The sequence below is a fragment of the Colias croceus genome, chromosome 4 (genome assembly GCF_905220415.1).
Source record: "Colias croceus chromosome 4, ilColCroc2.1".
Classification (NCBI taxonomy): domain Eukaryota; kingdom Metazoa; phylum Arthropoda; class Insecta; order Lepidoptera; family Pieridae; genus Colias; species Colias croceus.
In genome coordinates this window covers 2,446,198-2,461,027 of record NC_059540.1, presented here as the reverse complement: position 1 = coordinate 2,461,027, position 14,830 = coordinate 2,446,198, and the positions used below count along the sequence as shown (strand labels likewise).

Here is a 14,830-nt window from a genome sequence, read left to right as displayed (position 1 = left end):
ACATGTTTGTAATTATACTTACTCGGTCAATGAAATTAAAGTTTAGCCTATGCATTAATTGGGAATTTTAAAAAGGTTGTAAAGTAAGGGCATAAGAAATAAAACAATATATTATTTGGGAACGGAATCGTTTATTTAACCCATCTGCAATAGTATATAATTAAATTATACTGTTATTCTACACATTTTGTACTGTTCAAAGTACCTACCTATTTCAAGTATCTCTATCTTAGGTTAGAGTGTACGAAAAATGCACCCAATATTGAGGAATACGTTTCATATTTTCTATTTATCCGATTGTGCTTCAAACTTGGTAGTTACCAATCACAGTACTTCTGGATCCTACAATTACATTATTATTACAATGTATTAATGACAGAAATAAATTGCCAATACAAGTCAAGAGGTCAATCCACACAACTTTACACCTACATTGACAGGAGTGAACTATTATTATAGGAACAGTGTATTTCTATCGCTAAATCAGTTGTAAATTTCAGGATCCTAATTTGAAGGTCTAGTTAATTTATATAAATGAAATACATTAATATTTAAACCTTGTACATTGCTCGGATACATAATTGAATACATCTTACGTCTTCCAATAAATTGTCAAAAATATATTAATAATAATTGGTGTTTATTGCTTCGTAAAATATTTCTGATGATTTTAATGATCTAAAACAGCGAAAACTATTGACATATTGTATAGTGTACCCGAACTTAAGTATATACCAATTTAAATATAAGTACTAATAGAATAGATAATATTTTAGATATCGGTCGAGTCGACATTTCGTTTCTATTCATTAATATAATAGGTAAAAATCTTCCTTATTGTCTTCAACGTTTGCCATTAAAACAAAGCTGGGGTAACTAATAATAAAACGGGCAATTTAATTTGTGTTTCAGCGTAACAAGTGGTGGCAATATTCTGTATTTTGTGTAAATAATAGCTTTGGTTTCGCCATTACGACAAATATGCGTAATAAAGTAGCAAGTCACTACGAATTCACAAGGTTCATAACCACATCCAATCTTATACATTCTGTAAATTATTTTGCAACTATAATAAGCTTTGACACGAGTACCTATTTTGGATTTAAATCTTTGATTTGGCGCCAACTGAAACGTCACCTTATTCATACCGACTGTCATCTGGACAGGTCCATCGCCAAAAGACAATATTATTTTTAATGATTTACGAATAATGTTAAATATGTTTTAGGCTTAGGTTATAGGTATGAAAAATGTAATAACATACTTGTTTGTTTGTTTTTAATCATTTTTCTCATGTCATTGCTAATAATAATTATTACATTGATACTTGAAAATAATACAATTTTATGATATGTTCCTAATTATACACAAAGACAACGCAAATGATACAAAATAATAAATAGCATTCAGTGACGTCATAACATATATACACTTATCATATTTAGTACCCTTTGATTTAATGGATTTTATAAGATTATTCGACCATTATAGAATATGACTATTCTTTATAACTTTTAAGTGTAGTTACTAGCTCGATACGCAAATAATCGTCAATATTTACATAAGTACTTAAAATTACAATATAGTAAACCCACAAGGGAGTTCCCTCGTGTGTGCTAAGAGTACACCTTAATATAACAGCACACGTTTGGGCACACTAAATACACATTCTAAACCCAACAGTACGCTTCATTCGAGTTCAAAGGAATCCATTTAAATGTATACGAAAATAAGTGGGACTTACAGTATATACAAAAATATCACATTACTTCGAGGCCGCAGCTTTCATTTACCTACTTAGTCATTACTTATCTTCTTACCTAGGTCGGTGTTACCGGTACGAAGCGTAAGCGAACAACGCAGAAGTAATTAATAATTTCGGGTCCTTTACGGATCTCAAGCAGCCGTTCGCAGTCTCATTATATCTTGTCACAAATGCAATAACTAGACCCGAAGTAAACATAAAATAACGCAGTCACTGACCGACTCGTCCTCCCCGAGCTTACTTAAGATTAAGTGCTTCGTTAGATTATTAGAACGACTACACCTAATAAACTATTGGCAGAAAAGCTGCAGCCTAGTCGCAGCCGCCTACTAATAATTGGCGTCGAAAGCGACCGAGAGCGGGAATATCACAACATATAAAAATATATTCGGTACGTTGCTGTAAAACTCCCTACAAGCATAATAAAGTCAGTTCTACAGAAAACAGATTCACAGATACATAAAAGCTGTATTTCTCCTGATTTCTCCCCTAATAATAACGTATCAACACAACTGTCAAAACTGACAGAACCCAAGCACAAAAAAAAACAAAAGGCGCGCAAATACACTTTATTCAGTCACACAATCAATGACAGTCTTTGGTGTCCGGCGACGAGTTGCCGGAGAGTTCGTCGAGGAAGTCGAATGAGGCGACGGCGGCTCGTTCGGGTTCGGCGAAGCGCACGAAGAAGTCGTCGCGGCCGAGGATGGTGGGGCGCGCGCGGGGCCGCCCGCCGCCGCGCCGCAGCGCCGCCGCTGCGACCACACTCCGGTTAGCGACCCCGGTTAGCTACAACCGACCGCCCGCTGGACGAAAGCGCGACTCGTGAGCACAAGCTCCGTCGCCCGCACGCACGCAACGCTCCTACCACTGCCGTATGCGAATTCTCAATGGCATGCGTTTTAATATGAAATTAGGACTTTTTTGTGGTGTCTCTCGATGTTAGTCAGAAGGGTTTCTACGTCTTAACGCGGACGCGTGGGTGAACTGAAGAGACCCTTGTAGCGCCATGCGCAAGGGCCTCCCCCCTTAACGGGGATCTCGAACCTCGGCTTGGCCTGTCGCTTGAGTGGAGGAGGCCGGAAGGGCCCTAGTCGGACGGAATGAAATTAGGACCGTAGGAAATGTTAAGATAGAACGGTGCTTTCAACCTTTTATGTTAAATTGGGTTGATTAGAAGAAATACTTGATGTATGAACAACTTCATGGTATGGTACCAGGAAATAAGAGATTTGACATAGAGCACATATTTTTTTAAATCTAATTCATAGTTCCGTTTGCGTTTGAGAATTCGCATATATTTGAATGTGGCACTAGGAGGCATTTAATCGATTAGATTCAGAATCTTAAAATGGTCACAAGTTACGATTAAATGCCTTTATGTGGTTTACCTCTGGGCTCTACTATCCTAACGCATTTGACCAAACTAGATGAAGTAAGTATAATTACAAAATAATCAACTTCAAAAACATCTTATAAGTAATAGTTTTCAAAGGCGTGAGCACATTAGAACCTTTATTTACGACTTCCCTCCCAATTGACCAGCTTCATTCTAAATGAATTTTAATATTTTTTTTCATTTATTTAAGATCGTAATTTTATTGAATGATCGAAAAAACTGGTCAACCCCTACCCCGGAGCGATGCGTCAAATAGCTAAAATGAGTGAGATGTGCGTATGAGCGGAAACGAGTGACGTGGCTTGTGACAACTGACAGATGACATGAGTACCCGAGACACAGATACTTAATACCTTTTGCTGTCATGTCAAACTTTATTTATCCTTATGTCAAATTATATAAATTAGGAGTCAATATGTATGTAATTATTTTCATGGGAAATAGCAAAAAGTATCAAGTTTAGAAAAGAAATCACATAAAGCGTATAGCATCTAAAACATTTATTATTAACATTTACATTTACACACATTTAAAGCTTAAATTGTATAAGAAGAGAAATAAATAAGACGGCCATTTGCAAAATAAAATATCAATTCAGCTTCAGCTAAGATGCAGGGCAAATGAGGAACAACCATTTTATTTTATTTTTCTTCGACACAATTAAACAATACTTAGATTTTATGTACCCATACTAACATTATTAACACATAAGAGGTTATGTAAATAACACCAAAATATATTGAATAAATATTTATGTTAAATTAGAATAACCCTCAGTATATTAAAGACTGAATTCGTTATTTAAAATAACACAATGTAATAAGAGTTACAGTGGAGGTTTTATTAAAGTTTATATCTTATGTTCTGTAAGTTAAAATATTAAATCTGAAATACTAAACCTTTCTGATTTACCTAATAAGTAGATACAGTATTTTAAATTCTTCATTATGGAAAATTATTTTAGTTAAATTAAATGTATTTTCTATTGGTTTTATTAAATAGTAGTAATCACACTCATCACACATAGCAATAATCGACAACCATTTAAAATCAATACCATAATCTGTAATAATATTTTTTGTTACATATTTTAGAAGTACGTAATATATCATTTATTATTATCTGTCGAACGAGCATTATGCAATATGCATGAAATATTTTTTAGTGTAAATGGAATATGATTTGGAAATTGTTGATATTGTATGAATGGTTATCGATTAGTAAACACCAAGATAGCGTAGTTTAAAAAAAATCTCGTATTTTGTGATTCAATTTTTGCTGAGTCTATTAATTTCTGAGATTTTTTAATTTTTCAGTAATAGCAAAATACGAATTTTTTTTAATGTTCATGCAGTTAACGAAGGTTGGGGTAAGCAGTTAACGAGGGGTGAAAATGCGTGCATTTCGGGTACCTAATTACCAAAATTCAAATTTGAAGATAAATCAGTCAGAAAAGTGAAGGTGAAGGTATAAGTGAAGAGGTACCTACCTCTTCACTTATACCTTCACCTACACCTGTACAGTTAAGTGTAGTTGGATCTAAAGATAAAGTAGAAATGGAAATATGTAGTTAGATTTACTTCTCCGTGCAGCAGTATTAGATAGGTGTATACGCAAAAGTATTAGTGTAGATATAGGTATATTATTTCATGTATATAAGATTAGGTGCAAACATACACATGCAAATGTATGTTTCAGGTATAGGTGTAGGTATGTATATATTAGGTGTACAAGTACACGTGCAAGTATAAGTCAGGTTGTGCAAGTGTATATTTCAGGTGTAGGTGTAGGTGTATATATAGGTGTAAGTGTATATCCTCACCAGTTTTCTGTCTCCTCGAGCGGTGTAACCTGTGCAGACGCGAGTATGGCGGCGCGTCGGCGGGCGACGAGCCGCACGAGGAGGGGGACGAGTCGCTCGACGCGAGCATCACGTCTAGGAGATTGGCGCGCGCCTACACATATACGGGTTTAATTGATTATGTTTATTGCCTCCGATTTGTAGGTTATATGTGAATTGATTATGTTTGTTGCTACTTTACTTGTAGTGGATTTAAAGTGCTATTTTTTTGGATGTGGTATCAATATACAATCAATGTTGAGAAATAAGTTTGGTATTATGTTTCTAAAATTCTAACATCCAATATGTTATAAGACTAATCCCATAAGTCTTATTTGTTTAAATTAATGTTGAATTTGAATTAATTTTGTATGTTTAAGAATACTATATTAGTTAATAATCATTACTTGCATCTGAATTAGACTGTGATTTTCACTCATTCTAAAGAGCCATAATTATTTATTATTATAAAATTTTTTGCAGTATATCATTACGTGCGTGGTTTTAAAAATTACGTTCATTCTACTTTAATCAGGCAAAAAAACCTCATGTCCACATCAAAATAATATTTAAAAAAAACGTACCTTAGGATCGCTGAAATCAATATCTTTTTCAACATGCACCCAACCGGTGGGCGCCCACAACGCACTATCCTTTTGAGCATATGCGTTCTCTGTTCTTTCTTCATTCTTAACTTCAGCCGGAGCTCCTTCACTCTGACGAATCATTCTGAAACACCAATTAAAACTTATAACAAACATATCAAAAATTAAATAATAATGACCACAACAAACACTTACCTATTAAGCTCTTCAATGACTTCTTTAGACGTAGCCGCTTCGTGGAAACTCAACGTATGTTCCTGCTTAACTATAATCGACTCGGTGACTTGATTCGTTGCTTTATTCTTATCTGCTACGGGTATTTTGGATTTCGTCTTATTCGGGGAAGATGGCGGCCTTTTCCCGCCCATTAATGTAGGGATTCGACTCTTCTCCCTTCTCCGTACATCCTTCCCGTCATTCTTATTGCTTATTATCACAGTTTCAGCTGTAGAAGTGCTGGTCGTATTCGATTCAGTCATTTGAGGGGAACTCGTCTCAGGTGACGAGTTTTCTTCCTCTTCTGGGACGGTTACTAAAGCGACTGTGCTTCGCCGACAAGCGTTTAATATCTCGTCCATTAGAGATATTTCTGTCTCGCTCGTGTTCGGAAAACTCATTGACTTCGCGAGACACGTTTCTACCTCTTTTTCATTTGGTACTGGCCTGTTTATTATATTTACATTGTTCTCTTTTAATGGGCAGTTCTCTGGGCGACTAGCTTCAGTTTCCGTTTTGTCGTCTCGTAAACAAGACGCCTGATCGAGATCTGTTAGATTGCTTACGTCGATTATTTTGTTGATTTCGTTCTTTCTCTGAACTTTGAGCAAATGGTGTTGGTCTATTTCATTTTCCGCGTTATCCGCTTGCGACATATCGACGTAATAACCTTCTGATTCTGCGTAAGGTTCTTCTTTTTCTATGAACCTTGGCGTTGATTTTGGCTCGGATACTACGTCACAGAATGCAACTTTTGGTCTATCGTGTATATCACATGAATCGTTTTCAGAGAAACTTCCGAATGAATCAGGCCTTTGCCTGTCATCGGAAACTTCACTGCGCGGGTCGACGGATTCATCGTCAAAGTCAGCAGCGGCATATGGAGGAGGTAATTCTCGTATTTCAGACACAGGACGGGACGACATTGAATCAGACTCCTCTCTATCGCGGCAGTACTTCTGTTGTTCCGCTATGAAGTTGAGCACGTTCTGTAGCGCTTGCTCTCGGTCTTGTAACGCCATTGACTGCACGTCATGAATTCTCAAGTGACTATTTTGATCTTGATTCGGCACGCTTTTTGAAGAATTCGACGCTAAGCTCTTCGTGCTTTCATATTTAACGAGACGGTAGAAATCTCTTGTGAAATCTAAACCGACGTTTGCACAGTCACCGTCTTCGCTTAAAGCTGTGCTAGATCTCTTTTCTGGGGCATCAGATGCACTCGACCACGATCCACCGGGAGAATGTGTTCCTGAATATTCCCATCTCTTTTCTGAAGTTTCGTTATCATCGGCTATCCGACATTCGTCGATTTCTACCGTCGCAAAACCGCAATCATTCCATAAGCAATCACCTACATCTTCTTCTAATTCTAGCGCATCATCTTCCCTTATACTTGGTAGAGTGGATAGAGATATTTGCCCGGGCGTCGTTATTTCAGCGAAAGGTGATTGTCTATCTCTGAGATCTTCGCACGACAACGACAAGCTCCAGTCTTCTAATTCAGCTCTATCGTATTCTAAGTCCGCTAAATCTCTGTGCCTCTGTTGTAGAGCAGATCTAGCGTCGTCCAGTTCTAACCAATGTTGAACGTAGTCAGAATCGAACTGAGATCCATCTGCTCGTTCATCAACAGTACTTCCCCAGGAGACTCTTTCTGAGCTAGTAGTGGAAGCGATGGCCGGCCTCCTTAAAGGTCTTTCTGGTGACGGTTTGAGATCTAGAACTAAAACACCCGAACTAGGGGAGGGGGAATCTAGGCAGCTAGTTGGACAGGTGGTACCAGCGAGTAGTTTTAAACACAAATGAGAATCTGAGAAGCTGCGAACAACATGTTGGAAGGGTAGAACTGGTCGGGAGGGTGGATAACTACCCCTTATGCCAGCAAACGCGACACCAATGGGGAAGTAAATATAGTCTGCTTCTGCGAGCAGTCTGGCGTGTCGACGAGTCTCCCGCGGGTTGATGGACACGATGGTCTGGTTGTCTGTCTCGTCAGACGCTTCGTTCAGGTCTGGTAGAACTCTGTCTACAGCATGATCACTCTGACGTGAAGCATCTGCTTGCACGTCACTAGACATGGTGGAATAACCTTCGTCTTTGGCGCCGCTTTCTGGAGATTCTGCGCCCGCTTCACATTGCTCGCCCGTTTCTTCTTCCTTTTCTACTGTTGCTTCTGAAATTGTTGAATTGAATTGTTCAGATGAGTTGTAATTTGAAGACTGGATCAATGGATGACCAGCAAATAGTAATGGAAAACACGTTACAGATATTGTATGATAATAAAGTGAACATTTTATGGAACCATGTAATTTTTAATTATATTTTTAAATTAAATATACAAAAAACATGATCTTTTCGTTTTAATAATACAATTACTTAAATGCAATTTTTGTTTAAATCCTATAAATATAAGCAAATAAAATTATTGCCTAATTGACATTAACATGACATGACTTTAAAAATATACATAATACATACCTTTCCCTTTTTCCGCACTGGGCACGCTAAGACTGAGCGTGGCGGGTCGTGTGGGAGCCGCCCACAGCGTGGGATCCACTGCTGACAACGCACGGGCTAGGTTCGCTGGCGTTACTTCCAGACCCTGGAAAGGATATTTGTATGGAGTTAGAAGTAATAAATTCTTAACTTGTTAATCGATAGAATAGTGGGCAATCATCATCTATTCTGTGGAGTTGCAAGCATCGAGCAGTAAATTTATCAAAAGTCTATACATATAACTTTTACTTCAAGCTAATATATTTCTGCTTCAAGCTAGATATTCCTGTTATTTTATCGTTAGAACTTTATAAAATACCTACTCATATTCTATAATGCAGTAGTTTTACTCGAAGGACCATTGTTTTAAAATTAATGTAACGTGAAAATCATGTATGAACATTGGAAGCATTATAATTTAAAAGCACATACTTACTAACGCCATTGAGATATACATATCGAGACGATACCGCCTACATCACTTATGTTCCGCTCAACATACGCCATATGGCGTAACTGCACTTTATTTGTTTTAAAGTGAAACGCATCAAATATGCCTTCGTGTGTGTTACGATATTGCACAAATAATACGGAAAAGTGCAAAGGTATAACTTTCATAGGTAAGTACTTAACTAGATAATAATTTTTAAAACTTAGAACAAAAAAATGGCGCACAGATTTTGTTCGTGGTGTCTCCTCCATACGTAGTACATATCTCAATGACTAACGCACGCTTTCTTGCCTACCTTTAGCTCAGTCCATATATCGGCTAGTATCTGATGTCGCCTCTTGTCGTCCTGACTGAGCGCGTGCGGCAGCTGCGCGGGCGGGCCGGGCGGCGGCGAGTCGCGGAACGATACTAGCGACCCGCATGAACCCACGTCTAGGAGGTGTACTGGAATTGTATTTGTGGAAGAAAAGGTTTTTATTCGAAGCAAAAAAATATAGTATTATTTGTAGTAAAATATAGTTATACATATGTTATAGTCATTAAACCGAAAGACAATCTCTTCGCCCTTTGACTCGCAATTTCACCGGCTGAAGTCAGCAGCAGTCCTGGGCGTTGGCGAACGTTTATTTGTGCTTTGACAAAGTCATTATGCCAGACCTGAGTTTCGACCAGTCCAACCTAGGAGTGCCCGAACTTCGGGGTTTGACTATAACACAAACACATGAAAGAACTGTTTACCACGAAAAGACGTATGGATATTCAAAGAGTGGTTAGATAGTAAAACGATACGAACTTCTGCTTCTGAAAGATGTTGATCTTGATAAAAGTTTCAATTTGAACTTTAACTTCGCTGAATACGTAAAGAATTGATTCACAATTCGTTCTTCTATTCAATGCAGAAAGTATATTATTTATTAACTGCTTTCAGTACATATTTAAAACATAAGCTTTACAACCAGATATTTGGTAAACTTAAAGGTGAGAATTAATTTATTTGTCTAGTGTCACCTGTGCCAATTGTTTAGAACGTAGTAGGTGTACCTATATGAGTTGTGTATAGTAGTGTTCATGTCTTAGTGTGCATAGTGTAGGTATATATACATTTTTAGTTCGTTCGATTCCCGGTCGAAGCAAGTGAGTTTTCGAACATCTTTAATTGCAATTCTATTTCTTTTTAAAAATAAAGGAATATTTCTTTTCAGCAAATTTTGCTGTCTCGTATTTCTAGTACTTTCCCTCTAGGGCCCATAGAAAATTTCCACATTGTTTATTAGTGACTCACCTTGCAGATCCCTATTAAGCGGTGTAACAGGCGTGTGCGGTGTAGCGGGAGTGTGCGCGGCCGGCGTGTGCGGCGTTGCCGGCGAGGGGCGCGGCTGCGGGCGGAGTTGCCGCACCAGCAACGCGCTTAACGCTCTGTTTTGTGCTTCTAGCTCGCGGATACGGGCTCTTGCACAACCGAGCTCTTCGCGCACGCTCTGGAATATTTCGATGAAACTAATAAGTTAGAGACTAGTTTTTTAGTGTTTTGGAAAGTTTGACTCGTAAATTTGAAGGTGAAGATTAGCTTGAGAGCTCTCTTAATTTGTATCCAAATGAGCGTTATCATAGAAAAAGTCTTATTCTATAGAGGCGGTTAAAGGTAGAGACGAATAGGTAGAGACTAAGAAAGACGGTCGGTATCTATGTACTCGTCTAAACTAAACTGCAGCTGCAGTAGAAGTAGGACTGTAGGAGTACTGAGTAGTAACTCTTATTAATAGTTTAGTTCTATCAGGGTAGATTACGTGCGTGGCTCCCAGTAAATACTATAGAATACACTCACGATTTCACACAACTAAAATTTGAATGTAGTAGTTTGAATTTTGATGATCAATTTCCAATAATTACCGAGATTAGATCAGGATATCGACTGCACAGCACCGGTAACTTTATTACAAGCGAGTGCAAATCAGAAATGCACGTCACGGTGCATATTGCATGTAAATATACTTAAAGTTGCAGACGAAAGTAATAAAAGTAATGTAACCTTATTTAGCGTACATCGTACGGATAACAAGCTGTTCCAATATAAAAATCTTCTCCCCCCATACTCATTACCCGTTAAAAGCATCCCTGTCAGTTTCCAAAACAAATGCGTATATTTTAATTATACTTCATTAGCCAAATTAAATTCGAGTAGCGTAATTGACGGGAGGTGATTAAAGGGGAGATCCGAGATAGAAGGAATTGTTCTTGGAGTTGCCAGATTCTGCATTAATTAATGTAATGTTGATATTTAAACATTATTTCTTATTGTTAACTGGAAGATGTGGCAAGCTTTTGTTTCTAGAATGAAATCTGTAGTAACCAAGTATTATTAAAATGTTATAAAACGTAAAACTCCTTGTATAATTGTAAATATTCAAGAGCGTCTAATATAAAAGTGATGTAGCGTGTTTGAGATATTTTAATTACCTAAGCGTAATAGCATGTGTTTATTTATAAGTATATTCCAACATCAACGACGAAATACTGAGAGCCAAACAGTCATAGTTAAAATTTAAAACCGCACGCTTCATAATTAGGTCACACTAAATTACAAAACTCAAGATTCTGTTAAATTGATAACCGTCACCAGCCCAAAAGTGATTACTGTCATTTTGACATTTGATAAATGTTTCCTCTTCAAAGGGAATACGTTGATTAACTTGGATAATATTCACGTGAGCCTCTAGTTTATGAAGTAATTAGAGGCAGCGAAAGCTCCTCGGATCGGTATTGAATTATGGAAAGCAATTTGGCTGAGTAAACACACAGCTAACAGATAAATAAGATGTTGGGACAATGACATTTCCCGAATTCGATTGCAATACAAATAATAGAAATGCTTTCGTCAAATATACAGTTGCTAAAACAATAAACGACTCCGATATTTCTACATCATGCACAGAAAAGTTGCTGGTCCTGTCATAAAATATCCTATTCCGTGGTTAGAATATAAAATACGGACACCGTATTTGCGGCACAGTAAACTAAACGCGAACAATTCGTACTGTCATCAAACTGTCAGGAGCACGCGCCGCCATCTTTATCCGAAAAGTTCGCGCCAAAACTAAATAACATGGCGGACATTTACGGATTTAAAACACAAACATTCACATTATCGGCGAGATTATGCCAAGATTATAGTGGTCGGGCGCTCCGGTGGAATTATTACGGTGCTCGGTAAGGCCGAAGTGTCCCATTTCGTACGATTTATGTGCGAGACTAGCTGTTAGTAATCCGTAAGCGGAGCCTGCCTATAATTATGAGAAAACAATTTTCCAGTACCCATCTAAATACTCTGACCGGATTAAGAGATTCCGGTTCTGGTTTTTTTGTGCGAAGAATTAATTCTGTAGCGGTTTTAAGGTACTCGCTATAAATTAAAACGGTATTATCTCTGCTTTGCAGCTTAGTTACCGCGTAAAGTTGTCGACATCTTTTTTGGTTAAAAGATATAAAGAAGGAATTGCAGCTAATATTAAAATATTCTCTTCTATCAAGGCAAGATTCTATTTAGTAGATCGTAAGAAGAAATGTTGATAAACATTTTATAATTTATCTACAATGTATTTCGCAGTTCGCTCAGGTACGCTATAATTAATTTAAATCATAAAGTAAGTATACTTAAAGTTTCAATAGTTATATTACGTGCCCTCATAATTCATATATTGAATTACAAACATAATATCTTCAAATCATATCATAACATATTTCACTACAGAAAACTATGCGTGTATTCTATATTTGACAATAATTTATATTATATATTATATTATTTGTATTGATAATATATACCTTTTGAGAGAGCAGCGCTCGCACGACTTGTTGCGCAACATCGTCCAACTTTTTCTCATGCTCCCCGACCCCGAGGCTGACTGACAGTGCTGACAACTGACCCCGCAGCCGCTCGTTTTCAGCTGACAGCACTGACAACTGACTTTGGTAATGCGCTGCTGACGCCTGAAATAATAAAAAAAATCTTAAAAGATGCTCTTCATAACGAAAATATGTCATTATATTTATCGGATGAACGTGCCGAATACCCAAAAATGTGTCAGAACCAGATCTTGAAAAATTAAACCGCGCCTAAATAAACAAAACCGTCCTCAAAGATCCTTTGTCTTTTCAGAGGCAGTTCTGAAGTAAAACTGCGTACATAATGTAAAAGTGTCAATTCATCAACACATCACGGATACTGTCAAAACAGCTTTCGTATTTAAAAAGTCCCCCAAAAGGGCCTATCATTCGCACTCTTAATTAAACGGGCTCCCGCAGTTAGGGTGAAAAATAAACAACCAGACACGTTTGACCCCTCTGCTTTTTCTTATCTAGTCTATTTTATAGTCTTTGAGCGTTACAATGGGTCTACGTTAAATGGCCATCAATGTAAACTTCAAAATTAAGTAAAGGTGCTCAAAGGTAAATTTAATTTGAACCTTATATTTTTGCTATAAAGGTTCAATATTCATCAAAACTATTCATGTATCTATATAATTGATAGACAAATATTTGTCATGTTTGGCGGTAGTCGTATAATACTGCAACTGTGACAGAAGGCTTTATAATTAATAAAAATAACTGCGTTAAAAACAACCGACTTCAAAAACGGAAAAGTAAGAAATAAAAAAGATTTGATATTATTAATTACTACATATTATTTTTATGTGCTATTTACTAAAAAGGTTTGATGTCGGTGCATGGGCTTAATACCTCTACTAAGTGCTTAGTGTTTGGCACCGACTTCAAACCTATTTAATAAATAGCACATAAAAATAATATGTAGTAATTAATAATATCAAATCTTTTTTATTTCTTACTTTTCCGTTTTTGAAGTCGGTTGTTTTTAACGCAGTTATTTTTATTTAATATTTTTTAGTGTATTTTTCAACACGAATCAAACGAGCCCAAACTCGATAAAGTTGAGTCAATATATTACTGAGTTCCTATGGCCACCTTCCGATTCCATCATCAGATCAGCTCCATGTCATGATAATGTTTCATCGCTATCCAATTTACATTCGTATACAAAATTTCAGCTCAATCGGTTACCGGGAAGTGAATCAAAGTTACTTGCTACATTGAAATTAAGTCATCGAGTACAGACAAAAATGCTCATAAAATAAAAACTACTAGGCCTAGCGGAATAAAATTTTTATGGGACCAATTCGACATCATCCCGCATCGAACAAAAAAAGAATCACGTAAATCGGTTCAGAAACCTCGGAGTAATCGGTGTACATACATAAAAAAAAAAAAAAAAAAAAAATATACCGGCCGAATTGATAACCTCCTCCTTTTTTTTGAAGTCGGTTAATAAAGTAAAGGAAAAAATATTCTAGAGCAAAATTAATTTAATTTACTGGTTCGTTTTTAAGTTATGCTTTTAATACAACCTTTATCAACGTAGGTTTTTTTTATTCGAATAAAGCATATATGGGATGTAAAATCTATTGCAAATAATAATTGTGTCGCACTAGAAATATGCGAAACCGCATTAATAATTTCTTTAATGACACTACTTTAATCGATACGTACTCGAAGTACGTATTGAGTGTAGGAATGAAACGTAATATCACCTTCACATTAATCCACCAAAAACACATCAAAAACTTGAATGTCGAGAAAATCAATATCCAAATTAAGATAATATAATGAATTCCTCAGAATTCGTTAATTTCAAAGGCACAACCGCAGCTGGTGCAAGGCAGGCAATTAAACTGGCAATTGGCTGTAGAATTGGTTTTCAATCAATGGAGACGTATTTTACAGGATTCAGACCTTAGCATTCATCACGGCTTATTAATTAATTTTCATAAATAAACTCGGATATTGGCTGAGCATTTATTGATTTTCGTATTTCTAAGATTTCATGTGATGTTTAAATACTGGTAAACAGTTCTTAACTATAAAGAGCTAACTGTGCCGCGCGGATATACTTGCGGACGAACCGCAAACATCAAATCAATAGTTCATTTGTTATTCTGATGTTTAACCTATAGATACTATTGTAAAGTTTCATCCAAATCTG

General features: G+C 36.7%; 1 protein-coding gene across 4 annotated transcripts in view; it reads right to left on the bottom strand.

Moving 5' to 3' along the window:
- Nucleotides 1–111: 111 nt before the first annotated feature.
- Nucleotides 112–14,830, bottom strand: part of LOC123691227 — a 329,138-nt gene continuing 314,419 nt past the window's right edge. For 3 of the 4 annotated variants that reach the window (XM_045635524.1, XM_045635523.1, XM_045635526.1), the window contains 8 exons: nt 12,598–12,762; nt 10,058–10,253; nt 9,071–9,219; nt 8,307–8,430; nt 5,805–8,001; nt 5,589–5,733; nt 4,987–5,119; nt 112–2,520 (listed from right to left, as the gene is read on the bottom strand). In XM_045635524.1, coding sequence (XP_045491480.1) covers nt 2,351–2,520; nt 4,987–5,119; nt 5,589–5,733; nt 5,805–8,001; nt 8,307–8,430; nt 9,071–9,219; nt 10,058–10,253; nt 12,598–12,762 — 3,279 coding nt within the window. In that variant the 3' untranslated portion in view covers nt 112–2,350. Of the gene's footprint in view, nt 2,572–4,986; nt 5,120–5,588; nt 5,734–5,804; nt 8,002–8,306; nt 8,431–9,070; nt 9,220–10,057; nt 10,254–12,597; nt 12,763–14,830 lie in introns of all 4 variants that reach the window. The other variant, XM_045635525.1, reaches the window with a different exon arrangement.